Source organism: Pseudopipra pipra, chromosome 1, assembly GCF_036250125.1.
Source record: "Pseudopipra pipra isolate bDixPip1 chromosome 1, bDixPip1.hap1, whole genome shotgun sequence".
Taxonomy (NCBI): Eukaryota; Metazoa; Chordata; class Aves; order Passeriformes; family Pipridae; genus Pseudopipra; species Pseudopipra pipra.
In genome coordinates, this window is record NC_087549.1 from 73,528,066 (window position 1) to 73,555,506 (window position 27,441).

The following is a 27,441-nucleotide window of genomic DNA, read 5'->3' on the forward strand; positions in this document are numbered from 1 at the left end:
CACTGTTAGATGTAATCCTGAGTGTCCTCTGCTTCTGTCCTACTTCTGCCATGAAAAGGATTGTTGAGGAGATATGATACAGTGAGGAGTAAAATGGCCATTTTCTCCGGTGATAGGGAGAAGAGGTCTTGCAAGCATTGGCCATCGGTCAGGTTATACAGTCAAAAAATGTCTTCTACTTTCCATCAGCCCTCCAGCCCTTTGGACATGGTGTGATTTGGTGGAGCTGTGTGAGGGGTGAGAGGTTGCAGCAGATGCTGAGGAAAAGAGTGTGAGAGAGAAGATGCCCTCCATGGCTCCTGGAGCATCTGGGGAGAGGAGCAGGATGAGGTGCAGGGCTCCTGAGTGCCCAGGTGTTGTCTTACCTGGACTTTGCCTCATGGGAAGATGAGAATTCCCCACAGGAGCAAGGAGGAAAAAAAAGTATCACTACTTTTGGTGTAATGGTCCTGTTTTCCTTCCATCAGGCTTCCCACAGGTTGAAAATTATCTGACTCTTCGGTTGTCCTCTTGCCCCAACTTTGATCAAGGGAGCTGTGCCAAGAGGCAACTAGGTGGCTGTTGATGGGAGATGTAGGGCAGTGTAGGAGCTGAGCATGTTTTCCATCCTCTTGTGGAACAGTGTATGACCCTTAAATCCCCATCAGCTCCAGGGTTTTAGATTTCCTATTTGCTTTTATTATGTGTCTTGATATTAAAAAAATAGAAAGGAGGGTTAATACCTTGTAAGTACCAGTATTGCCATATGATAAAAAAAAAAATAATTTCCTATATATCCCACCAACTGGAATGTCTCTGACTACACAGCATGTGTTTATTTGTGTTGTGCGTCCCTTATGGCTCTCGGAATTTACTTCCCAAGATTTGTGCCAGCTGCTTATATCACCAGGGATGCTGAAACCAAATCAGACAACGTACATTTCAGTAAATAAGGAAAGCCACACTATTTCCTGTTGTCTGATTTATTACACGAGGCACTAGTTTTCTTCGTTGCATAATGCAAGCTTTTGCAGGCATAGGAAAACGAACTTTCCTGGGACTATTTTTAGAGGTGATCATGGAGATTTGGATTAGAATAGATTAAGTAAGGATTACTGCAGAAATGATACATATACTAAGCTATACCTTTACTTGAAGACATGTGACCTGACTGATTCAAGAAGTGTTCACAAAATAAGTGAATTTGAACATATCCAAAAAAATGGAGGGGAAGAATGGTGGGTCATCATCTGTGTGTCTGTGGACTAGCCTGTGCTTTTATGTAGTGGAGTGCAGTTCATGATGAGAAATGAATCAGTGAGTGATCATAATGCTGCAAAGCAAAGGCAGCAATTTTATGCCTTCAGTACTCAGGCACCGGAAGGGGCAGTGCCATTTGAGCTTGCTTTTGGATACAGGATTGTGCTTCTGGCTATTATGTTCCTCTGCAGAGCAGGCAGTGAGTTTAGCACACTGATGTTTCATCTCTGCTTGAATACCCTTTTGTATTTCTTGGATCACTTTCCCTGACAAAATTAGACTCTCCTCCCTTACCCACTCCAGGCATGTGGGGTTTTGTCTAAGCAACAGTAGCACAAAACTTATTTAAATTCCCAGTTCTTTTTTTGTCACTTTCCCAACACAAATTTGTATGTGACTAAGCTGTTGTAGCCCTTTCTCTAAAAGGTCAGCCTAAATTATTTTATGCAGATAATATTAAAGCTTATGTGCTTGATGGATTTCTGTAGCACATCAACACCACTTCTCATGGGACTGATGACCTGAATAATTACCTCATTCCAGTCACTGTTGAAGTAATCAGCCTAAGCCAAATATAATACAAGCTCAATCCACTTATGAAAGTTTCTCAGATTGCCATATGCAATCTGGAAAGTTTTGTGCATGACACACAAATTAGTATATAGCTGGTAGTGGTGCTCAGTGCTAAATTTTGCTCTTAGTACAATGTAAATTTAGAATCTCTGTTAAGAGAATTTTAGAGTTTCTAGTGGACATCAGAATTTCCCTCAAATGACTTTGGGAGATTTATTTTTAAATACTTGACCTTATTTTAATTTTTTTTTTGCTTTGTATATAAGTTATGTTATAGTGAGTGATACCTATATTTAGTTCTAATAGTGAGTTTTGTACAAAACATACAAATTATTGTTTTAATGAATCAACAAGAAAAAGTTTAAGCACAACTTTTTACTCCTTTTATCTTTTTTATTCTTCCATTTAATTATATTTTTTGTGTAATATGTTTTTAACTTAGACATAATTTTCATAGTTGTCCTTGCATGTGATTATGGATTACAATGAATCATTATCTGACTTAATTCAATTACATGTGGTTTTAATCATTGCTGGTAAACCAACCTTGCAGAATTGTCATTAATACTTACAGATGCATGCAAAGGAAACTGGGCAGTTGATTTATCAAGTTGCTTATGAAGGGCAATGGGTAATATCAATTTAGTCTTTTGCCAGACTCATTTTTTTCTGGGATAATAGGCAAAAAACTGTAATAAGCTGTTTTCATTCTCAGCATTTTGGTGGAAAATAAGTTGCCTGAAGAGATTTTTTTAAAAGCTAAATTAATTGCATGCTGTATGTGATTTGCTTGCTGTTCAGCTTGAGTTCAATATTGATCCTCTAATATTTTTTGTGATTTCTATTATCTGTAATGATCTAGTGGACAAATAGCCTTACATCTGTAATTTTGTCATAATATCTGATTTATAAAATTGTCTCCTGAGATATCCATGACTTCACTTAGGCATGTTATGTCATCACAACTGAGCAAAACAGAGGTTATTTTCATAATGGCACCACTATTCCAGTCTTACATGAAATCAAAGACACATGAAGAATTATCAGTTTAAATAGAATCAAAAGTTTCACTGCTCAAGGAAGGTGTTGCATCATCTGATTAACTTCATGTAGTCCCATGCCTGAAATGTTCATTTATGTGCTCTGGGATGAAAATAAGAAAACTAGTTATAAAAATAAATAATTTATCCCAGACTGACTGTTTTGTCACGTATTCCAAATAAAGTATCGTTAATTTTGCTCTGTCACTTCAAAACAAAGGGGGATCTTTCAAAACTATGCTAAATATATAGAAATCAGGTATGTCATATATTATAGAAAAACTGTGGGAAAACTCTGTGAAATGCCAAATATTCCACAGAGGAAAGAGAGAGCTCTCAACACCTGGGAGTATTGTGGTTTCTACTTGGAAAAAAAAAAGTTACTGAGCTCATTTTCAACCACCCCTTATGTGGGAAAAAAGACAGCAAATGTTAATGTATTTGATGTGATGGCTGACTCATGCTTTCTTGTTTGTCACACAGAGTCTGTATGAGATATTTGAAAAACTAAATAGGATGTGTTGCAAATCTTGTTTTATATTTAAGGTCTCTTCTGCACAGAGGATTAAAACAGATTTTTTTGCCTATTCTCTTTCATTGCTCTAGGAGCAACTCTGGCCACTGATGGGGAGAGAGCAAGTCCTTGAAAAACAGGGATACTGTGCTTGCATGCTGTGACATATGTAGAGTTGTACCATCGAATAATTGATTAATAATATTATATATTAATGGGAATAGTTTGAGTTTTTATTATGATTTAAAATAAGTGGTGGCTGTGGATATATGAAAGGGAAGAGAGCAGAAAGATTGCTGTTAAAGGAGGCTGTTAAAGTCTGAGGGAAAGGACATATTTTTAAGAATCACCAATTTTCCTTTTTCCTAAAGCTTTCACTGTAGTGAATATTTCTGAAAATGGATCTTACTGACAAAAATAATAGTAAAACCCAATTTAAAAATTACATTTTTTCCCCGTGTACACTGACCACTTCATAATTGCACCATGACCCTTCATATGAGGAGCAGAATAATTGATGCCTTGGTAGAACATTAATGTCATCTCTTTTCTGAGAGTAATCGGATTGCTCAGGTTTGGTATTTTCTAACTAAAACTAATTTATTTTTATCTTTTTAAAAGACATTACGTGTACAGCTGTATTTTCCTCCAGACTGCTGTGATACAGACTACTGCTTTACTGATTGCTTCAAAAGGCAGTTTGTTGAAAGCAATTTTGTATCACTTATATTTATTAATTGGGACTGTTGAAGGAGTTTTTAATATATTATGGTATTTATTGGTGTATGAACTTAAAGATTCCAGACTAATAACTCACATTGTTATTGACTGATTGTACATCCTGGATGATCTGCTTGGACTACCTTTCAGCAAGCAGAATACAGACAGGGCCAGAAGTGGACACAAAGAGAAAAAAAAAAAGATGAAAGAGAAAGCAACTTGGTACCACAAATCATCATAGTATCATTGAACAAGGATTTGGGAAATAACCATCAAATCTAGGAGCTTATTGCAACTTTCATTCTAAAGCTGTAGCCCCTTGAAGCCCATTTCAGTATCTGACACATTTGAAAGTGTTATGCAAAGGAAAGCAATCCCTCAGTAAGCAGTCTGTCTCACCCTATGGAACATGTAATGGGTTAGGGCAAGAAGGGAGCCCTCACATCAGCTTTATAGCCATGGACAGTGCTGGTAACCATATGGCAGAAAAGGGATTTGTTTTTATGTCCTCATGCGATTGCTTGTTTTTCTTCTCAACCAGGGATGGCTGGGCACACACTCCACTGAATGCTGGATTCTCACACTCTTATCTGACTCACTTCAGATTTGTATAACCATCCTTCAGGAATGATGCTACTGCATCATGTAATCCCTCAGGAATCCTACTCTCTGTTGTCTTTCTTTATCCTTAAGCAAGCAGTCTTTGATAGCATCTTTGCAAAATAAACTTCAGAAAATGTTGATACCTTAATAATCCTTCCGGTTTGTAAACTCAGAATGGTGAATGAGTTTGATGGATTTTGAGATAATTTGTGACTCATATCTGCTGAAATCAGAATGCCAGCGTTGGATGCGTTAGATCCTATCTGATGGACATACCCACTAAAAGTAGGACAAAATTCCCAAAACACTGCAATGCAAAAATCTCTCACGAAAAAGACCTAATGTTTGTTATTCATTATTGTTTTATAAAATTTTACTGTATTTTCACAATATTTTAATTTTACTCATTTACAGTTTGCATTTCTTTTACAGAGAGATCAAAAAAAAGAACTTTTTTTTTTTTAAGCATCTGATAAATATTTTTAGAAGACAAATTTTTTCAGTGAAAATATCCTCCAGATACTGGGTGAAACAGTTTTTATCCATTAGAGATGATATTCTTACAACGTTTTTGGAACAACCACTCTCTTAAAAAATGTCTTTTTTTTCAGTGAACAATAGAACCTCACTTCTTATTGTCAAGAGTTTCAGGTCTCAAAGTTATTGTAGACTTAGTTTTCTGCTATTTTTAGTAACTGACATTTTACTGAATGACTGGGTAGTGTTTTAAATCTGCAGAGCTTTTGGAGTTGTAAAGGACTATGTCCTCAACATTGGGTGAAAAATGAAATTATTAAAGAAACTAAAATAATGCTGAAGTTCTTACCAAGTGGACACTGACACATTTTTTTAAAAGCTAAAAGCTATTACATTGTAGTAAAACTGGGATTAATCAGAACAATCCCACCAGGAAAGTAGATACATTTGAGTGAAAATTTATATATATATGTGAAAAAAATTAGAAGAATCCTCTGTACAATTTCAATAGAAGGCTTTGAAGTATTACAGGCTCTTCTCAAGGAAAGGGAGATGTTCTTTATAAAGCAGTGGTGGGTGTTGCTTCATGATGAGGACAAGGGAGAATTTAGAATAAAAGAAATCTGAGTAATTATTTTATTGAAGGATGTAATTGAGAAATAACCTACATAGCCTCTGAACAGTGTAAAGAGTTGGCAATGAAGCTGTTTGCCACCTAAGCCAACAGAACTATCCAGAAAAATAGTGGAGCAGGACACTGAAATATTAACTAAATAGTTATAATGATAATAAATCAGAAGGCACAGTTTTCATTTGATGAATGTCTCTGTCTCAGTAGTGTCCATGGGGAAAAGAAATAAAGAGAATGTGTAGGTAAGACCTGCTTAGCAAGTGATGGAGGAGTCAGGGTGGTCCATTCTGTTTTCATAACCAGGTTCTCCTTGCTAGTCTTTTGTGGTTATGAACTTGTGACATATCTGTGTGAGTGCACTTCAGCAAGCAGGGTTACCAGAGTTTGGGATTTGTGTTTCTACTCTTCTCTTTTTGGTAGTCAGATACTGATGCTGAGCTCAAGAAAACTGAGTTATGTGTTGGCAGTGAAGAGGGAGCACAGGGAGCATTAATTTATCTGCACCTACCCTCCTCTAAACCCATCAGCCCTATGCAGTAATGCTGCCCGAGTAATCCCGAGGACCAGAGACAATGGTGTTCATCCTAGTGGTCAAGTGAGCAGCCAGGATTAAGTACTGTTGTTCCATTTAATTAATGACAATTGCATTTTGCTATATTTTAGGGAAATTGTCAGTTTTACCCCTGTGGAATGAAACATTATCTGGCTACCAAGCAGAGTTACAAGGCTTACCTCCTGTCTTGGCTTCCTCCTGGAAGTTTTACAGGTTCCAACTGTCATAAAGCACATTAAACAGGAACTCTAAAAGCAATTCAATTTTATTTATGATTATAAAAAAAAAGGAGATGCAGTTCTAATGGGAAACCTGAAGTACTTAAAGATAGCAACAGGCAGTATGAACACAACTCCTGCCTAACACTTCCTCTTCAGAGAAGAAGTAGTGGTTTTTCAGAGAATTAATATTCAGAGCAGGTCCAGTTCATCTTACCTGCTGGCTTCATTTTATTATACAATAAAAACAGATTTATTCTCATTTGGATATAGAGTATATAGCCATATAAACATGAGCCATTTTTAAGCAGTTATTTTGCATGTAGCATAATGTAATACCTACTCTCTTAGGTATTTCTGAGGAGTATCAAATGTTACTTGCCAAAGGGCAGAGATAAAAAGGAGTGTTTGAGATCTGAACATTGTGCCTGGAGCTAATCACTAGTTATGCTGATACCTTTTCAGTTCTTTGGTCTGGAAAAAAAAAATAAATAAAAAAGCAGACTAGTATGCTTTTTCACTGAACTTTTTTGAGTCTGGTAAACCTCCCTCTCACTTTATATTTTACTTACAGAATGGTCTTATCATTGCCTGTTACCAAGGTTATGTGGATATTGTAATAGCCTTAGCACAATGCCCTCACCTTGATGTGAACTGGCAAGACAACGAAGGGAACACAGCTCTAATTACAGCTGCACAGGCAGGTAAGGCTCTCTGTATCATCTCTTACACTCAGGGTCTTGGGAGAAGTGCGTGTTTTGGCTACTTTTTTTAGGATTGTTTTTCAAATTACTAAAATAAATTAACCTGTGTAAAGTAATCCTGGCCAAACCCACTCTCAAGTAAGTTTGTTTTCTTTCAACTAATTAATCTATAGTAATATTTATCCAGTAGATTAAGACAGCAAAAGTTATACATTTTTAGTAGATACCATTAATTATTTTAACTTAAAAAATAAAGAAAATCTTGTCCCACGTGTGCAATATTATACTGCTTTGTTCTTTCAAGCTTATTTCCTATGTTTGCTCCGGCAAGCAACAAGTGAACACTGTGGACGTGTAATGTGCTATATTATTGCTGATTATGTATTTTCTCCCATGCTTGTTACACCTACCTCAGTGGGTCTGTAGTAATTCCTGACTGTAGGAAATTGTATCATCGTTTAACAAATACCTTATCTGCTAAGACATTCTTCATCCACTGCATAGTTAAAAGCAAGAAATCCTCAACAAGATTTAGTGTTTGCCAGTGCTCCTTTTATAGCAGACTGATATTGACATCAACCATGTTAATCCTGATGCAAACTGGAGTGAGAGCAGGTTTAGCCCCAGGTTTTCTTTTATACTTCCCAGCATGGTAATATTCAGTGAACCAGTGTATCAGATCACTTAAATGTAAGAGAAACTCCCAAGAGAGCTACTACTTTCAAGTGTACAGGGAAGCTTTAGTTTTCTCTTACAAGTGTTAACAAAGTGCCAAAGCACGTAAATCGGGAAAAATTTCGCCAAGGATGCCATCATCACTTTGTAGTCTAAAAGCTTTTCCAAGGGTTGCCTAGATCTGCATCCCAGATTTCCTTTGCATCCCTCAAGCACGCTCCTCAAAGGCAGTGACTTACAGGGAAACGTACACCTAGTCTTTATCATGTCCCTGCAAGATGGGTCTTGAATCTGGAAGAAACAATTGTGACCACAGTAGTCACATTCATAGCAAAGTCATGAGTTATGGTAGCTTTCCAAAGAAAGTGGGGAAGTCTCCAAAACACTAATCTACTTTTATTTATCTGCCCTAATATAAATTTGGACTACAAAAGATTTAACACTCATTCCTTCCTGACCTTTATAACTCATGATAATGAGCTCAGAATTAATCCAGAGGACTGACATTCACTTGACACTCTCTGCCAGTACTTGCTATTGATCCCCAGAGTAATTGGAAATGACTGTAGTCAGCAGACGCTTATACAAACCCTCAGCAACTTGGATGTTTTCCCCTGCCTGTGATAATCCTGAGCTACAGTGTTAACACTAGTTATTTAATTAATTATCACAAGATGCTGTAGTGTTAATAGAGATTACTGTGAGGTTAACATTGCAATCAGAGGAGCTACAGTGCAATGGATGCTGCTTAATTATTGCTGGATGTTAAGTAGTAATGCTGAGCAGTGTATTATAAAGATCTGGAAGCAAAGCTTATACAAGCTTGCCTTTAGATGAAAATTTATTTGTGGTTTTTTTTTTAACTTTAGGCCATGGAAATATAACATTTTTTGCAAAATAAATTATTCTGAGATCACTGTTATTTATACCAAAAGTATGGGTTTTCCTATGGAAAGTCTAATAGCAAATCCACAATATTTCAGTTAATTGTAAGGTAATATTAGAAGTTTTCAGAAAGTGCTGCTATTTTTGTTATGATCCACTGGCCAAGTGAGCCATCATGTACATCCAGACCCCAAAGAGGAGCTGGATGGGAAAAAAGCTGCAGTCCAGAGGAATTGTTCCTTATGTTGCAGAGGCTGCATTTGTATTATGAGGTACAGATGCCAAGGGAGATGACAGAGAGGCCTATTTACTTGTGCTAGTGGAGTTTAAAATCCACACTTGCTTATGTCATTTAATGACTGCCCAGATGCGATGCTCAAATCTGAGTCTCAGAAGATAAGTGAATTCAGTTTCTCATATTGCTTTTGAGATTTTCTCATCCTTCAAAAAAAGTATCTAAAGCTGAAGTTTTTTGCATGGGCTGTCCTGAGAAAGACAGCTTGGATAGATCAGTGAAAAGCAGTACTTTCTTAACAAGCTTACTGGTATTCAAAAATAACCACAAAGTGTCCTGCTTTGTGTGTAAATTTCAGGTTCGAAAATTGGTCTGTTCATTTGGTTTCTCAATATTTCTTATTTCTTATATCCCTTTTCAAAGACAGCTTGCCTTCCAAAACTGTAAATTCGTTGCAGCCTGCAGCAGGTGGTGCCCAGAAATGAATGGTGATGCTGTTGAAGCAGAAGCAAAATCATTAAACATCATTATGAGGACAATGCAGAAAAAAAGTAGGGATTGATGCAAACAAGAGATTGAAATAACAAGTGCAAAGAAAGGGAGGAAGGAGAGTGATTTAAGAAAGAGAAGGGAGAAGGAGGAAAATTACTTTTATTTTTTTTTTTTTGTCAGTTCTGTTGCTGATGGGGACATAGCTACATCAGTGTAAGGTAATTGGCATGCACTGGTGTTCAGACAGAGTCATATTTGCTTACAGAGTATAGATATTTTACATTACAGGGACCAGTTTGGGGCAAGGCTGTAGAGCTAGGAAAACACAAAATTGGAAGTTATCCCAGCTTCTGTTCATTAAGAAACACATGAGAACACAAACACCTAAAACACCCAGGGGATAAAGCATGCTGGGTGTCTTTTGTTCCATCCATTCACCATCCACAAACTAAACAAAAGTGTTTTGCAGGTACAATCCAAAATAGCAATGTTATTTGACAAAGCATCTTCCTTACTATGCAGCTTATCCTTCTGCCTGTTTTACATAGATTATTAGGCAATATTGTCATCATTACAGGCATTTCCTTTGTGGCAGCAATTAAGTGAATTAAGCTATTACAGACATCTGTGCTGATCTCTAAGTATGGCTCCCAGGGAGAAGAAGTGTACCTTTAGCATGCTAGTTCTGGTAGAAGACAGATCTGGCTTGCAAACAGCAAAAGCCTGATTTGAATTCAGTATCCCCAAACTGGCTGAGGCCAGGCTTGTTTATTTTAGAGCTGCATACACCTTTCATAGCAGACTTTACATCACAGAAGACTCACCTGGTTTATGATTTAGGTACACACTGCTAGTGCACCCAGACACAGGAGAACCAAAGCAAACTTCATGGCCTTAAATCAAAAGCGTATGACAGGGATTGAACAAAAACTTGGCAGCTCTGAGCTTTGCTTTGAATTTTAGATCTGTTTGAACCAGAAATCTGAAGCAAACCTCAGAGGATAGAAGATCTTGCAGAATAAAATTGAAGAGGTTCTAAGGAATCCCTGAGACATGAAACTTCTGAGAATCTCAAACTCCTTAACTTTCTTAGTTATTTTATTGTTGGTATTTTTTTCTGTCTCATTTAAGGCCATCTGTAGTCCCCTGGAGAGTTTAGGCTGAGCAAGGTCTTTCAGGATTAACTCTTAGCATCACCCCAGATTTGCAAAACATCTCTTACTGCAATTATACTTTTGACAAAGGGAAGAAAATCGTTAGTGATGTAATAACTGCTGAAAAATCTTCCACTTTATGATTTCTCCTTGTTTCAGTTTGTCTCTGGTTTCTGTGGTCAAAAAGCAGTATTTCAACTGTTCCAAAGCCTTCATGAAGACACATGCTCTACATCAGTGAGACAGAGAGTGTCGTGCAAAACAATTTGGGCACAAAGACTCTCAGTAGTAACCAATACCCTGCTAGGATCTGATCTTATTCCATAAAGTCAGTGGAGCTGAGGCCTCTGTATTGAGTAAGCAGGACCAGGACACTTGATCCTGCCCTGAACCCAGTTCACTTTTGCTTTGTTCTTCTTGTTGTGGTTTGCTGAATCTTTATATTTTATTCTCATCAGACTGCACAAGGTACTGGGAGCTCTTTATTTGGTTTTCTCAGACTCTGGAGTTTGTCTGCACTATCTTTACATATGCTCAGGTTTCAGGAGAGTCTCCAGTTATGCAGAAAGGTAGCGGAGCATAAAAAATTATAGGAGAAAAAGAGTAACATCTGCAAAATATCTTAAATTAATCAGTAAAGATTTTCTTAACTTGTTTTTCAAAGTGAGTGCAGGACTGTGTTGCTACAAAGCGACTGCTGATTAAATTTGGACCAGATGTGACACCACAGATTTTTTAAATTGTCCTGTATAAATTATAATCTGCTTCAGTACCATTTCTAGATGAATTTGAATGTCATGCATCACAGAATATTCAACCGGACTGCAGAGTGATATGAGAGAATATTCTTACAGCTCCTAGTAATTAAATTGTGATTGTTGCAGCTGCCTGACAGACTGCATTATTTTATAAAGCATCAAAGCATCATAAAATGATTGACAAGTGAAGGGAAAACTGTTTTAAATGAGTCATAAAGGCACTCGCTATTTGCCTGAGAGTCCAATTATAAAGATTTGATGTCTTAATTGATCTTCCAACCATTTAGCCAGAGATGTCTTCAGGTCCTCAGTAGGCCCTTGCTAACACCAGTTATCCTGGCATACAAGGCACATGAATTTTTTTACTACCAAAACCAAACATCATTTTCCTCTTACTTATGAGTAGACAAGTGGCTTTACACTGTCAGATGGAAAAATAAAAATGTGGGATCCTACACAAAATAGTCTTTTCTCTCATATCAGGCCTGACATATTTTTTAAGTATTATTGGCTGAAACAACTATACCTAATCATCACTTTTTAATGAAGCACCACGATTGTAAGGCTCAGTTTTACCAGGGAAGGGAAAAAGGTTTGCAGTCAGTTACCCACGGTGATGGGCCATCCTTCCTTAAGATGTAGGGATTCCCTTTGCATTGCTACTCATTGAGTCAAGAAACTGGGGCCCCTTGCAACCTCAGAGTGAACCATCTCTGGCCTTCAATTATTCCCTTACCTTAAACTGACTTTTCAGAAAGGAGAGCAACTTGAGAGAAGGTGGGAACCCAAGTTTTTCACCTTCTATCTCAACACTCTGGTCACAAGTCAGTGCCACTCAAGGCTGATTGCAACCCTCAGGCCAAAGGCTGATAACTGCAATGACTGGAAGAGTACACAAAGAAAAGAGATCTTATTAATTATCTGCATTTTGCAGTTATCAAACCCACAGGAGTAATTTTTGGTTTAACCTTGAGGGAGTACCTTCATTCTGTGACATATTTTCTCTGCTTTTTCATTTCTTTAAAGGGCACATAACCATTACAAACTATTTGTTGAACTATTTTCCCGGGCTTGATATTGAGAAGAGGAATGCATTTGGATTCACAGCACTGATGAAATCTGCAATGCAGGGCCGAACAGAATGTGTGAAAGCCTTGATGATGGCAGGTATGCAAAGTGCTTTGCTGCTTCTTTGTCTTCATCTAACTAAATACTAGACAGTCATACACAAACACCAAGAAGAAAACTGGCTCTTGAGATGTTTGCTCTGTGAGCTGTGGTGCAGCCTTCCCTGGAAATGGGTGCAGCTTTTAAATAAGTCATAGACAAGGTGGTGAAGGCACGTGCTGCGGGTTCAGGGGCACTCAGTTTGCCTGTAGAACCTCATCCAGGAGTTCTCCAAGAGCTGTCAGGGTGAGATTCATTATCTCCAGGAGAGTTTGGGGAGCAGAAGCATCAAAATCTGTAGAAAAGGAGCTAATGAAATTAGCTGGGGAAGATATGCAGGTCTCTTGCTGCCTGCATGATGGTAGTGGGACCACAGCCAGACCTCCACTTGTGCCTCCAGCTGGGGCAGGGACTGGAGAGCTCTGGAGGCTCTGGCTCCCATCAGGTGAGTTGGGTGTAGGAGCCATATCCCACAGGGAACACTGGTGGGAAATTTGGTAATGTAGATTTTCTTCTAATGCCTCTACAGTTCTGAATTTGGTCTCCAGGTTTATGGGCAACGGGGCACAAGCAGGTCTGTCTTTGCTGCAAGGAGGGAGTCATGGCACAGGGAGTGATCAGGTCCATCTCTTCCCAGCTGTCTCTCTTCACATCTGAGAACAGGAATTATGTTTCTTGCTATTAGCTATTGTCTGCAGTTGAATTTCCAGCTGTATTGCACTGCAAGTTGAAGGGGTCCTGGAGAAGAGACTCAGAAGGCCCCTGGAGGGGTAACAGCCTCTACAGGAGGAGTCCTAGCATAGAGCATCATTCAGCCACAATGTTGTATGGTATTTTAATATTGAGTAATTTGTATATAAATCATTATATACTAATTAAATAGCTAGCTTATATTAGTATATATTCTTGTATTTCAGTTGCAGATACTTGACACAAATTAGATATTACGGAAATTATAACAAATGACATGTGACTATCGTTATTGTCTAGACCAAGAGTCCTACAAGTCCATTTCATTGAGAGAGATCTTGAATGAGCAGTTCATTTCAGTGATTTTTCTGTCATGGAAGTCTAAACACTCATAATCAAAATATTTCAAGCCACAGGAATTTATCGAGTGTAGTGATATTACTATAATTCATTTAATACTATCCAGTTTCTAGACATCGATATGACACAGAAAATGTTTAGATGATGTGGTGACTGGCATGTCATTTTCTCCAAGGTTCTGTAGCCTCTTACACTGGAATCAGGGCTTTGGAATCAGATCATTCATTTTGAAGTTAAATTTTTATTAAAAAAATTATGAAATGACTGTCAGAGCTAGCATACTGCTAGAAACAGATGCACTTTCTGGACTAACACATTCTTTGTGCAGATGCTAGTCTGGAGTTTTCCAGTGCCCGTTATGAATCTTAAAAAGAAACTTCAATCCTAAGACTTTATGACTTGTCTAATTTGCCTTACAGTGTCATAGCCTTCTATTATTCTCACTAGAGATGTGATGGAAGCTTGTTCTTTCTGTTTAGGTCACTAGAAGCTATTTCATGACCTTTCTGCTTTGTAGATAACTCAGTCCTTGTTATTCTGATTCTTGTACAGAAAGTATTGACATCAAAGTTCACTGTTGTAGTTGCTGCCTCTGGCATCTGAATAGCCACCTTCTTGTTTTCATGATTCAAAAGAAAACAGAATATCGGGGAGAACAAACCTTTAGCCATCCAGAAAATGGCTTTCTTGTCCTCTACCTTGAGTTTACCTACAGAAAGTTGTATCAACCTGTTTGTGCATCAGAGACAGTGAGGATACCAGAGATCATCCACTGACTAAAGAGGTCTAGAGTTAATATGCTCTTGAGTTTCTACATTGCAATTTATATACATGTTCTGATGAATATTTTGCAGTTCCTCACCTTTTCAGCTCAAAATAAGGGACACAAAGGAAGTGTGGTAAATTGCCTGCACCCATTTTAATATCTGAGTACTTTTTAGCACTGCAGAGTCTGCTGAAATGGAAGAAGTTCATTCAGAATGGATTTAGAAGTTGTTTGGGACTTAAGGGATACTGAGTGACTGCTGACAATAAAGTGCTACTGTGCTGAAGAAGGTAAAAGGAACTGTTATTAAAAGATTTGGTGAAAAAATCGATTTCACAAATAAACCGGCAAAGCTCTGTTAAAATGTAAAAATGCATGGCAACATAGGAAGGAACACCCATAATCAGCTGTGGGTCTACTTGCATAGCTACAAAGCAGGTATGTGTGTTTAGAGAAGAGTTACAGCCAAGAGGTGTTTAAACCCAGTGTTTGTTCAGTGGCTTGGGTGGCCACTGGCCTCTATGGATGGCCAGCTACTTACAGCAACGCAGGAGGTCAGTAAAGCAAAATAACTCACTTTCCCAGCTGGGTTTGAAATCTGGATTGAATGTTGGATGTAGCACAGTCAGATGGGGAAAAAGGTAACAGCAATGTGTGACAGATGGTTGGAGCTGGATTGTTGAAGTGACTGCTCTTTCTGAAATTTGAGTTCCTGGAGGGTGGCCAAGGTCAATCACTACAAGATTAAGGCACTCTGAGACACTTGGACGTAATGTCGCTCTTTCAAAGTGAGTCTTTGGAACGTGTGAATTTGCTATTCGTGAGTGCACAGCGAGTAAGGGGGAACTCAGTCTCTCATCGGCAGTTTGTCACAGGCTGCTGCACTGCCAGGACCGCGCCACTGCCAGCACTCATCAAGCAAGCCAGCCAGAAATGCTGGTTGTTATTCACGTGTCAAGCCCTGCTGTAATCTCCAGTGTAAATTCAGTGGTGCTGTAGTAAAGTTGTCAGAGTGGCCACAGATTTGGAGACTGAGTTTTAAATACTGCCTGCCTCAGTAGGCAATCAAGCTCAGGTTGGTAACAATACCTGAGCTTCCTCACTCCCCATTTTTAAACTCAGGTGTCAATTTTGCATCTCAAAGGACATTCAACCTTCTTAATAAAACACAATATTGATATCCTAAAGGAGCATGTGTATTCAAACTAATTGTGCTGAAAAATGATCTTCAGGGCAACTTTTTAGGAAAAGCAAGGCAAGTGGCAAGTGCAGTTTTCCTAAAAGAGAACTTGTAGGCTATGCTTACATTGAAATGACAATTAGTTCAATAACACAGCTATCACATTTACAAAGGGACATGACTATTCATGCCTATTCCAGATAAGGCATTCCACTGAATGACAGTTTTGTTGAGAAATGTCTCCTGACTTGTACAGAAAATCAATACAACTATACTAAATCACACCTTAGAAGAGATTTTGTGATACAAGGTACAAAGTGAGCATTGATTTCTGTTGAAAGGTTGGGATTTCAATACTCCATAGTATTGTTTTCTGAGATAAACTTTCCAAAAGCCCTGGTGACTTATCTGTCAGGAGCCTGCTACTCCTCAAAGGGAGGTGAGCCAATGGTGACAGCATGGCCTCAGCACTAGCCTCACCAACAAAGGCACTCCTTGAAGGAACAGAGCAGGGCTTGTGACAGGATCAGCCAATACTGCAGTGGTTGTTGGGCAGTCTAGGTGACAAGGGATAGTCTGTAGAGACAAGATAGTCTTGAGGTCAAACAAGAAATTAAGTCTGTGGATCAGGGTCCAAACCAGCAAGGCACATGGCCAGGCTTAGCTCAGACAAGGAAAAGAGCTGAGTGCAGTTCCCAGGCAAAGGTGGGGAACCCCCAGTGAGCGCTTTCCCACATTGCTCTTTTTTAACAACTCTGATCCAAGGTCTCCTGGATGCACCATATCAGAGCTGGAATTAGTTTTTCTTGAAGATAATGGTAAACAGCTGTCTATACCTCTTGCTTGTTTACAAGCTGAGAATTAAATTTTATATTTGAAAACAATTCCTTTAGCTTCTCTTCTTCCTGTATTAATTCCTTGCTTGTTACATGTACAGCAAGGAAACAACTTCCACATAGTCTGCCATGGTCCCAGTCACCTCTAGTGGGAAGGAGGACAGAACCAGGCAAGTGTTAAGAAGGAACTAGGGCAAGAGGCTACCCTGAGATGTGAGAGATTCAAGGGTAGGAACTTTGGGTAGGAAGTTTCAAAACATGCTAGTGAAGCAGGAGGGTGTATGTTTGTATGTCTTTTTTCCTCCCCAGAGTGGTTTAACTGGAACTTCTGCAGTCATGAACCTCATCAAACCCTGCTGCCTCTGAGATCTTGCAATCCCTTCTTCAATCCAGAGCTAATGAACTCTTTGATTTGATTGACTCTTCCTCCTCTTTGCCTCCTTTCTGTCTTCCAATCTGGGCCCCATGCTTGACTCGTGCAGTACGCCTGTGCTCTTTCTCTCTGAATTGTCCTTTCTGCAAATTTCACTCAAATTACACCTAAACTGAGATCAGCTCTTTTGCTTAGGTTATCTCTGTCCATATTCACTCTTATCTGTGTCTCTAGCATCCTCTTTTTAGCAATTTTCTCAGTTGACTTAGGAGTCAACTTGTACTTAATAGGGTTAAAAGTGAGTTTTTTCCTTTGTTTTCCTGTAATACCAAAACTTCCTTTGTGGGGAAGGTTATATTGAACTCATCACAAACCAATTCCTGGTTACCATTCCTTATATTAAGTTCCTCCTTATTCTAATTTGAAATGCTGTCACTAAGATAATCTATCCTGAAGAAAAAAAATTATCATGGTATTTCTCTACTCTTTTCCTCAGGTCTCAATCTCTCGACATCTCCTTCTTCCAAAGTTATGGGATAGATTGTCTTTTCTTTTGTGGAAAGATCTGTGTAGGTCTGTTTTGTGTTTACTGTTTGAAAACGGTGCTTCATCTGCTATAGAAGCCCTTCAATAAGTCAAACGTTGTTCATATTCCAGCTTTAAACTCTTTCAAGGAACCCAGAAATTATCTACAGGGCCAGTAACCTGTAAACTGTGTATGAATGTTGCAAAGCTGAGTTACATTTAAAGCAGCTGGGCAAAGTGCCTGTCCCAGGGAACGTGCTACAGACCTGCTGAACGAAGTCTGCACGCTGGAGCATGCAAAGCTCCCTCTGAGATCAGTCGAAGTTCAAAGGTAGAATATAAAACAAAGAATTTTCAGCTTAAGAACATCTCTGCCTGAAACCAGCATATTCACTCATTCTCCTATTGATTTAATTCATTCACCTACATGCCCACATACTGTAAAACATCAAGATGTGTGTGCCCAGGTGGTGTGCCCAGGGTCATTTTGGTGCAATTCACAGGATATGTGCCAGTTGTCCCTGACACATCTATGAGATTCTTTTTAATTGCTGACAACAAGCCAGTTTTTGGACATACCTTTTGCATCCTTTAGCATTCACCAGCTGTAATGTGTTGGGCATTTGCAACAGTGTCCTGCTAGCTTCAGCTTCCAAAACTACTTGTTGCTGCTCGTTCTGCAGCAATTCTTCCACAAGTGTACTTTGTATTGACCTTCCACTGTCCTTTACAGAACTCTTCTGTGTAAGCAGAACTGGGCACATGCCACCCTATCGATGGGGAGGCATGAACATAATGCTCACAGGCCATTATGGTCGGCAATATGTCAATTTATTATTTAAATCAGTTAACTTTTATACAGTTTAGTTTGTTTAGGGCACATGCTTATAATAAGATGATTGGATAGCTCAGTCTGTGCACACATCTCATGTTCCCAGTTCATTGGACCTGATGTTCTGTCCACGCGATCTGAAATCATCCTTGGCATAGAAACCTCTTTCTAATTAATCTGCTTTTAGAGTTTTACTAAATTTGCAGGTGTTTCATTATCTTCAGTTTCTCAAGGTTTTCTTTCTATAAACATATTATGTTCTCAAACCTTATAATTAGACACACAGCTAACAAGTATAAGCATCACATATTTTCACACAGTCTATAAGTATAAACAATACACACGTGCCACTTCCATGGCAAGCAAGGCCTACAGAGTGCAGGAAAAACTGTTCACAGAAATCTCTGTGTCCGGCGACACCACCCTCATGGACAAATGCCCACAGTCCCACCCTAATACCATAACTGAGAGGACTTCCCTGCAATTTCCTGGTTGACAAGGAATGTGGATATAATACTAAGTTGTAAAGGAGGAGAAGAGTGTAACGCAACTTGAAAGCATAAGAGTGAAGAACAAGGGAAGAAACCTATCTTTGGGGGCTTATGGAAACATGAAGAGATCAAAAGGAAGGCAAAGATGGAGAGGGATGGAGAAACATATGAAAAAAAAGAATGGTGATGGGGACAGATGTCAGAATTGAGGGATAAAGATCATAAATTGGGAATCAGAGGACAGGTCACTAGAAATCATTTTCTTTCAGGACCTGAGACTGTACTTCAAATGTCTAGGCCTCTGCTGTCTAACCAGTGCCCCAGCTGCCTCTCATGGCTGGTCCATTTGGCAGTAACAGTGTGTTTTTGCTACCAATTACTTCATTTCCTTAGGGCTGGTAATCTCAGGTAGATGAGAACAGCTGTTCTGGGCTCAGGCTGGAGGTCCATCTCACTCGTTATCTACTCTCTGACATCTATTGTAACTTTCCTTATATTTGTTCACCCTTGTTACCATCCTCACAACATTTCCTAATTCCATTTGTCCTTTCAGAGATCATCATCATCATGGCTGGGCTTCGCGAACGAAGATTTGGGGCAAGAGAACACGAATCGCACACTTGTTTTCTCTACTCCCCTTTTTTTTCTTTCTATTTTTCTCCATTTTAAATGTGTTTCTAGAAATTCCTTGTATTTTATTCGCTATTTTCACCCCTAGTGAGCAGTGTGTTGATATTTTCATGGAACTTGTGATCACTAGCCCAAGATCTCCCTTACAAGTGGCAGTGATCAGTGCAAAGTCCAGTATTCTGTATGGGGAGGATTTTTGTGTACAGAATTGCTTCTTTCCATATTCATCACTCTCTTCTTGTCAGCTAGGTGAATGGATTTTAAAATGCCAGTCAAGATTAAGTGCAGCTGAAATTCATTATTTCATTATTTGTATTAAGAGAATTTTATATATATAGCTTTATTATTTTTTAGTTTGTTTTAAATAAATCAGGAGTTCTGAAAGTGAGGAACCTGATCTGTCCTTAGTGCATCTTCATTTTGATACAAATATTACTGTGTATCTTATATGACATTTTCTTGCAGGGACTCACCTCTGATCATAGCAACAAAAGTGTGAGCACTTCATTAATTAACACTAATTGGTTTTCGTTGATTTTTTTTTTGAGGGGCAAATGTCCATGCGACTGACCCAAGCCGTGGACTGACTTCATGGGAATGGGCTTGTTTCACAGGAAGATCAGAATCTGCCTTCATCATGCAAAAGTTGATGGACAGGCCATGCCCAGAACAGTTTTCTGATCAATATAAACCAGAATGGCCAAAGATGAAGGAACTTCTTGCCAAGGCTGCAGAGCCAAAAAGCTGTTTGCAGAAGATTTCTGAGTGCGTACGGGCAGCTGTCTCATTCCGGTCTTTCTATGGCCCAGAAGAAGATGGGGTCCTTGACCACATGGTGAAGGTGACAACAAGCCTGGGCAGTCCTTTCATTGCTCTGGCATGCCGGACTGTGTGCCCAGGCAGCCCACCCTCTGTCGGTAAACGCAGACTGGCCGTGCAGGAAATCCTTAAGAAGCAGAGAGCAGAGGAGATCCGATCTCAAGACAAAGATCACGTTAGCAGCTACGAGAAGCTCTTTCAGAACTCCAGAGTCACAGTGATCCCCAAGAAGAAGGAACGTCGAGCCAGTCTGCAGCCCATCAGCCTTGCAGTGAACACAGTAGCCACGAGGAAAGCAAGCCTCCTACCGCTTCACCTGCTTAGACGGAGCAGCGTCAGGCCAGGATTTGTCATCCCCAAAGTCCGTGTCAGCAAGGCTCCTCCACCCACCTTCCAGCCAGAAAAGGCGAGAAGGAGGAGCAGTGCAAAGGATGACCCCTATTTGCAGATTCCCAAATGGAGATACAAGGAGCTAAAAGAGGAGCGGAAGAAGGCAGAGGAACAGGACAAGAATAGAGCAGCAGAGACTCAAAAGCTGAGGCAGGTGTCTCCTACCCGAAGCAGGACCTGATTTAAAGGCAGTCATTTAGAAGGTTCTTGAGCTACTAGTCTTGTTATCTGAGCAAGATAACAGACTGAATGCCTTTGTGCAGGCCCACTGTTCATGGAGCTGGAATACTGAGCAATGGCCTTTAAAGTGCAGAAATACAGCAAGGGTTATGCCACAGCATGTCTGATGCTGGAGCACAAATATATTTTGAGGTGGAAGACTTACTAAGTTTGCCTGTTTGCTGTTGAGAGGAAGTTCTAAGTGGTGCGGTCCTCTTGCAGATTCCTGTTTTACCAGCTCCAGGTGAATGACTGAGAAACAGCTTGAAAAATAACATATATGTGACAGGATTATATTTTGTGTTTGTTCATTTTGTAATGGACAAAATGAAGGAGTTGTGCTTTTGACAGTAGACATTCCTTCCTCTCCTTCCATAGGTAGATATATTGCAAGGTTTTATAGTAATAATGAAAAGTTTAAAATATACCAGTGTTGGTGGCAGTGAAAATCCAGGTCTTCAGTTGTTTTGGATATACTAAGCACTTTATTTCTATTCCAGTAAACAAAGTTTAAGGATAGGTATTAAACTGTACAGCTCTATACAGTCCGTATGGATACAAGTCTTAATGCATATTGTTTGCTCTGTTGAATATAAAAAGGGCTGCATATGAAATATCTCTGCAGTTGAGGTATTCACATCTTCTGCAGGTATAAATCAAGGGCAGGGACTGATTTCTTTGAAGCCACAGAGAAGCTGAGATAAGATTTGAATGCCACCATCACCTAAGATTTGCCTCCCCTGTTAGGTTTCCCTTTATCCGTTATCTGTTGTTTCCTCTTTAGTCTCAGGGAATTTTTTGTCATTGCATTTAAATGTGAAATAAGGGAGATGGTGAGGCACAGGTGGGCTTTTTTCAGGTTGATATTTAAATTCCTGTTTTAAAAACCAGGTTTATTGTGAGCTTTTCCAGATTATAGCCAGGACAAGAAAATCATGCAGCTTGAAGAAGTTCAATTTTCCCAGGTATCAAGTCCAGCTATATACTACGAAATGCAGTATCAGGTAGCTCAGGCACTAATGTGGTCAGATGTCACTGTAATCTTTGATACTACACCTCTGGGTGCCCAGGGAGAGCAGTACCTCACCCCTCTCTCTCTCAACACTGGGAGAAAACCTTCCCTAGTATGTAAGTGCATCTCCAAGCAGCACTTCCCACAGGTTGCTGCAGGTTCTTGCAGTCCATGTTAAGGCTTCCTTTGGTTTTACCAGCAGTCAGCCTGAGCAGCCTGCCAAACCCTGGCAAATTCTGATAAGGAAGGGCTGTAAACCTGCTGCTTGCTGAAGAAAGATGATGTTCATAGAAGTAGAGGTCAAACACAAACAGCAAGTCATACAGCACATCTCAGGGTAAGGTTTTGCTCAGGATTTGTGCCTGTTTGAACTGAAATGTGCTGTGGTGTGTGTCCTCCTGAAGGTGTAGCTGTGCTGGAAGCCAGGCAGACCCACCTCCTGCTGTCACTGGCTTCTCCCTTTAATTAAAGAGAGGGGAAACTTTTCCATCCTTTACTCCCACAGCACGAAACCTGGCCGTGGTCTCACTGAATTTGTAATGAAACTGTGCATGTCATGGGAGAAATAAATTCAGTTGATTGAAAACTAGTGCTCAGATCAGCGCTGCCACCTCGCATCTGTGGTGTCAGGGCTTGACAGAGGTTATGACAGATGTCTAAAACAAGGATTTTGCACACAGCTTGTTCTTTTTACTTCTTGCTGGAGTAGCTGTGCTGGCCAGACTGCATTGCCAGGTACACTCCCAGGTCAGAGCTGGAGGAATATGCACCTGCTAATACACTTCCTGTGAATATGAAGAGGATTTTAGTCTGCAAGTGCATCAGTGCTGTGCAATTCATAGGCACCAATTTTACAATGGCTTTGGAGTGACCAGAATATAAGCTGAACACATTATTTTGGAGAGTAGGAAGACAATATTTTAGCTGTCTGTGGCAAAGGTATCAGGATGGATTTTGAATTAAATTGGATTGAATGGTTTAACTAATAATTTTTGTTTACTGCCAACCTAGCATTTTGAAGATTAGCACTCAGATTCAGTATCTGAAAAGCAACCTGTGCTGCAGGTGAGCACTTGAATTTGCACTTTCAGTATCACTTGCAAGAGATAGACAATTGACAGGTGCTCTCAGGGATTAACATACAGTATGTTAGAATTGAGGACTGAAAATTAAGCCCATTTTCTAATCCTTTGTACTTTACTGTGTTTATGTGCATAAATATGTGATATTTCCATTAAAAGAGGCGCAAACTGTTAAACTTATTTGGCAACCTTATTCTTCAGAGGGGTTTGGGGATGCTGCCTTTCACTTTTCAGGAGATCTAAAAGCTCATTCACTTTCACCAAAGGACTCATCAGCACCACCTGAAATCAGTTTGGTTTCCCTGGAAAGAGTCATTGTGGGTTAACTTCCACTCCTTGTGAATTTTTCCATGGGAGTAAAACAAAACCACTACATTTGTCCCCCATTGGGCTTTGTCTGACTATCTCAGTGGAGAGAGAAGTGGCTGCTTTGCTGGCCTGCGGCCACATTGCTCTGCTGTAAACAGGTGGTCCCATACACCCTTACGGACAGTATGACTCCATTTTGTGCATCTGTGTAAAGCTTTGCACTTGCTAGTTTGGAAATGCAGGCACAGGTCCCCATTGCCTTCCTCCCCTGCTGCCTCACTGTCCCCCAGCATGGTTTACCTCCTAAAAGACAGCATGCAAACCCTTGGCAGCACCTCCTGGCAGCTGGACGAAGGGAAGGAAGAGGTGCTGCTGGAAAAGGATGCTCCCACAGAGAGAAAGGGACACTGATTCTTAGGGTTGAGGAAGGTTTTCTACGTGCCTTCAATACCAGGCTGCAGTCTCACACATTAGTGGAAAAGATACTTCTGAACACTGTGAATGAAACTGGAGCACGGGCTGTTTCTTCCTTCACAGCCATTGCTTTCCTCAGTACACTCTGAACATGTCACCACAATGCTCACTCACCGGGAAGCTCCCAGCCCAATAGGCTGACTTAACTCTGCAGTAAGAAGCAGGGATTTAATCTAGTGATGGTGGAAAGTGAAAAGCCCAAGCATTTCCCAACATTCTCTAAAATTATATAGCGGTTTCATCTCTGGTGAGCAGTGATGTCATAATGAAGAGACTACCATGGAAGGTTTTTCATATGGGAACAGAGAATTACATATAATTGCCTCCTTGTGTCACTATGTATTATTCATTTAGAGGTTTTTTTTTTTATGCCAATGAAAAACTGTTCCTTAAGCCTTGACAAAAATCCTCACTGGGCTTCTTCACTGAACATCTTTTTCTTAATAGTCCTGAATTCTCATGCTGTCCTGCTGATGGACAGATATTAGGGCAGCCAGTAAAAAAACACCTTGAATAGAAAAATGGCATACAGATATGAAATGTTCTTTGAGGGCATTTCTTTTTTATCATCTACATTTCAGCAGATCACTTCCAAAAAGGACTGAAATTAGGACCCAATATGTAGAATATGCTGACTTGCAGATGAAGTCAGCCTTCATCTGAAGCCTTCCCTTTTCTGTAATTCATGAGACACAGCTTGGTTTTGTTAGGTCTGCTCATTGTGCTTGATGACTTAACACTCCACAGTTTGTTTGGATACCCCACAGCCACAGGTGGGCAACAAGCTGGAAAGGACATTCGTGTCCATCTCCTCAGCCCATGTATTCCTGCTTGCCCCCCAACAAACTGAGCATCTTGCTGCACTAGTTTTCTGCAAAATACTAAAGAAAAGTATTCTAAAGAATAATAAATATTAAATGAACACAAAAGAAATAAATTAAAAACATTAATAATATTACAGAATATTTACACAGCAGTGATTTTGGACAGAGTTGTAACAGAATTGATCAGGGATTGGGCAAAATGCCATCTTGACAACGAGATAGTCAGATAAACCTGTCACCCAGGAGGCTGACCACCAGGGACCCTCTCCAGACTGCAGAGCAACCCAACTACCAACAGTTATGAGTTAAGACAAACACAAAGCCAAAATAACAACAAATAACAGGGAACATTATATAGGCCCTTCCCTGTGTACCTGTTCTAAAGGTGTTCAAGGTGGCCAGGCCTGCCCTTTAGAGAAATAATGCTGCCTGTAGGATCTGAAGACCAGAGGCAGCCTGCAGGGAAGTGGCAGTCTGGCTGCAGGATACACACAGATCACACAATGAAAAACTGAAATAATCTTGTTCAGAAAAGGAGACATCAAGTAATTGATTCTGGTATACACATACTCTTTAAATGGGTCTAAGATTGCTCCTCTCTGTTAACAGGCAGGCCAAGAGGTAATTTTTTAGGCTGGGAAACACAAACCAGGGCTACAAATATGCTGTGAGGCAAAGGCTTCCTTAGAAATAAAACTCTTCAGCAGTGTAACTGGCTCACACAGGGATAGTCCTGTATCAGCTCAGTTCAATTGGATACCCCTCAGGAGCTGTAAAGGTTGCCTGATGATCCTGGAGACACTTTCTCTAGAATCTACCCCCAACCCATATGAAAAAAAAAAAAAAACAAAACAAAAGAAATCCTGTTACACATCCCCAGGTATCATGTCCCCCAACCATCTTTTCTGCTTGCAGAAGGTCAAGGTAGGGGCTACTTCCAGGGAAAGACCGTTTGGAAAGTCCACCAAGGAACAATACAGGAAAACTCTATTCCGAAATGTAGTGTTTGAAGTGTTTCTGACCACAGCTCTCAAGTCATCCAAGTAAGAAAAGAAAAAGTATTCATAGACACCTCTAGGAGTATTACAGGCCATCCCAGTATTACAAGGAAGCCTGGAGAATGCCACATGGCAAATGAGAAGGGTCAACTCATTTTGCTTTGGAGAATAGGAATTTTCTTCTTTCTGGAGAATTCCTATGTACAGCTAAATATAGCATTTATGGAAAAGTTCATAAACTCTAGACCCTTTTTGCATTGGCTGTGGAGCTGATGATCACTGGGAAGCATAAATGACATCAGCCAGATTCATACTTAGACCAACATGTGTTTTAAAATGCTAAATACACTAAATAAAGATATCCCAAAGTTGGCAAACTGGATGCTCCAAATCAGATCCTTACCTATAAAATACCTATATAATTAAACGATTTAATGATATTAAATTAAACCTTATCTATAAAACTACCTATTGGCAACACAGTCACACACATTTTTCCTTCATATATAAAGTAATTGTTTTATATATAAGTTTACAAATTTATAAAATATATACATACAAAAATCCTCTTACTTCCCAGTGATAATATGGAGCACTCAAATATGTTAATGATGACCACCTCTGAAAAAGCTAGTATTAAATAATTGTTCTGTGAAAGGAACAAATTCAGGGTACAATATGAAGGCTACAAAGGGAAAACAGACCATCTGCCTTTTCACTGAACACTGGAGCACTTGTGTGTGAAGAGGAAGGGGATTATGTGAAAAATTGTACTTCATCAGATAATTAAAGTTATTATGCATAATCATTTTGCCTAGTCAGGTTTAAATTTGCCACTTGTCTTGGCACATTTGAATTTACAATGGTCATAGGATGCTTTTGTGTCTATAAAACTGTGCACAGGTTTGTGGATAATTAGTGGGCCAAATGCTGCTGTTTCAGTCTGCTCCCAGGAAAACAGGAGGTTGGGAAAATGGGTTCAGGTGGTTCATTTTCCCTTTCCCATTGTAGCAGCTTCCCACTACTTTGCCTAAGCCCTTCCTCCCAAACAGATGAAAAATAAACAGAAACCCTCAAGAGGCAGATGTGCAGAATCCATGCTCACAGGTGCCATCCTGGATGCATTCAGTGATTTCTCATAAGGCCCTGGTCATGCAGTGAGCTCCTTTAAATGTGGATCAAGAAAGGGGCACAGGAATTGCTTCAACATCTCTGCTCCGTGTGTGTGCACGTGCATGTGTGTGCCCATGGTATTTTTACTCCTGGTGCCATAGTAACTGAAGTCAACTCAGTGCAGCTTTAACCACCAAAGCTGCTTTCTGAATCTCTACACACAGCTTTCTGCTGACAGAGGCGATAAAATATTTACTTTCCAACCACATCCAGCAGCAGGAGTTAAGGTTTACTTGTGTTTGCTGCCATTATACTGAAGCTTCTTGCAGAAGCCAGTAGTGTGGGGATGTTCTGTATTACTAGGACACAAATCAATAAGAAAGTGGGGAATTTAAGTAATGGCCCCACTAAAAGTTCTGTTCCAAAACAAGGTGAAGAAGTGTTTCAAAAGAATATACAAACATAGTTGTACTGAAAGCAGACATGGCTGCTTTCCCAGGGAAATGTAGTTGAATAGTTGTCATGCAGCATTTACCCAGCTTCTGTGCAAGGGAAATGTGGCCTTTGACCACCTGGTATCCTTTTCCAAAAGCTGCAGTCACAGCCTCCTGCAGTATATCCATGTGAGTGAAATAAAACATTTGTTTGATGAGCAATAGAACCAAACAGACCAGCCATATTACACTAATTTTTCTTTGCTTTCCTCTCAAAAATTTGTTTGGCAAACTCAATTGCAACTAATGTGCTCAGCTAAAACCATTCTTTGTGGATGTTTTGCATGATCAATTTTTCACTTGTGATTTTTGAAAAACATGAGTTTTATTCTTTGCATGATTGACTACATTATCCCCTGTTTTTGTTCATAGGCACAGTGAGTGGT

The 27,441-nt window shown here is 39.6% G+C and overlaps 1 protein-coding gene across 1 annotated transcript in view; it reads left to right on the top strand.

Moving 5' to 3' along the window:
• ANKRD33B (ankyrin repeat domain 33B) overlaps nucleotides 1-23,023 on the top strand; it is a 46,076-nt gene extending 23,053 nt beyond the window's left edge. Inside the window, exons 2-4 of the mRNA XM_064661435.1 lie at nucleotides 7,143-7,272; nucleotides 12,498-12,638; nucleotides 19,870-23,023. Coding sequence (XP_064517505.1) covers nucleotides 7,143-7,272; nucleotides 12,498-12,638; nucleotides 19,870-20,711 — 1,113 coding nt within the window. The 3' untranslated portion in view covers nucleotides 20,712-23,023. The remainder of the gene's footprint in view (nucleotides 1-7,142; nucleotides 7,273-12,497; nucleotides 12,639-19,869) is intronic.
• Nucleotides 23,024-27,441: the final 4,418 nt, after the last annotated feature.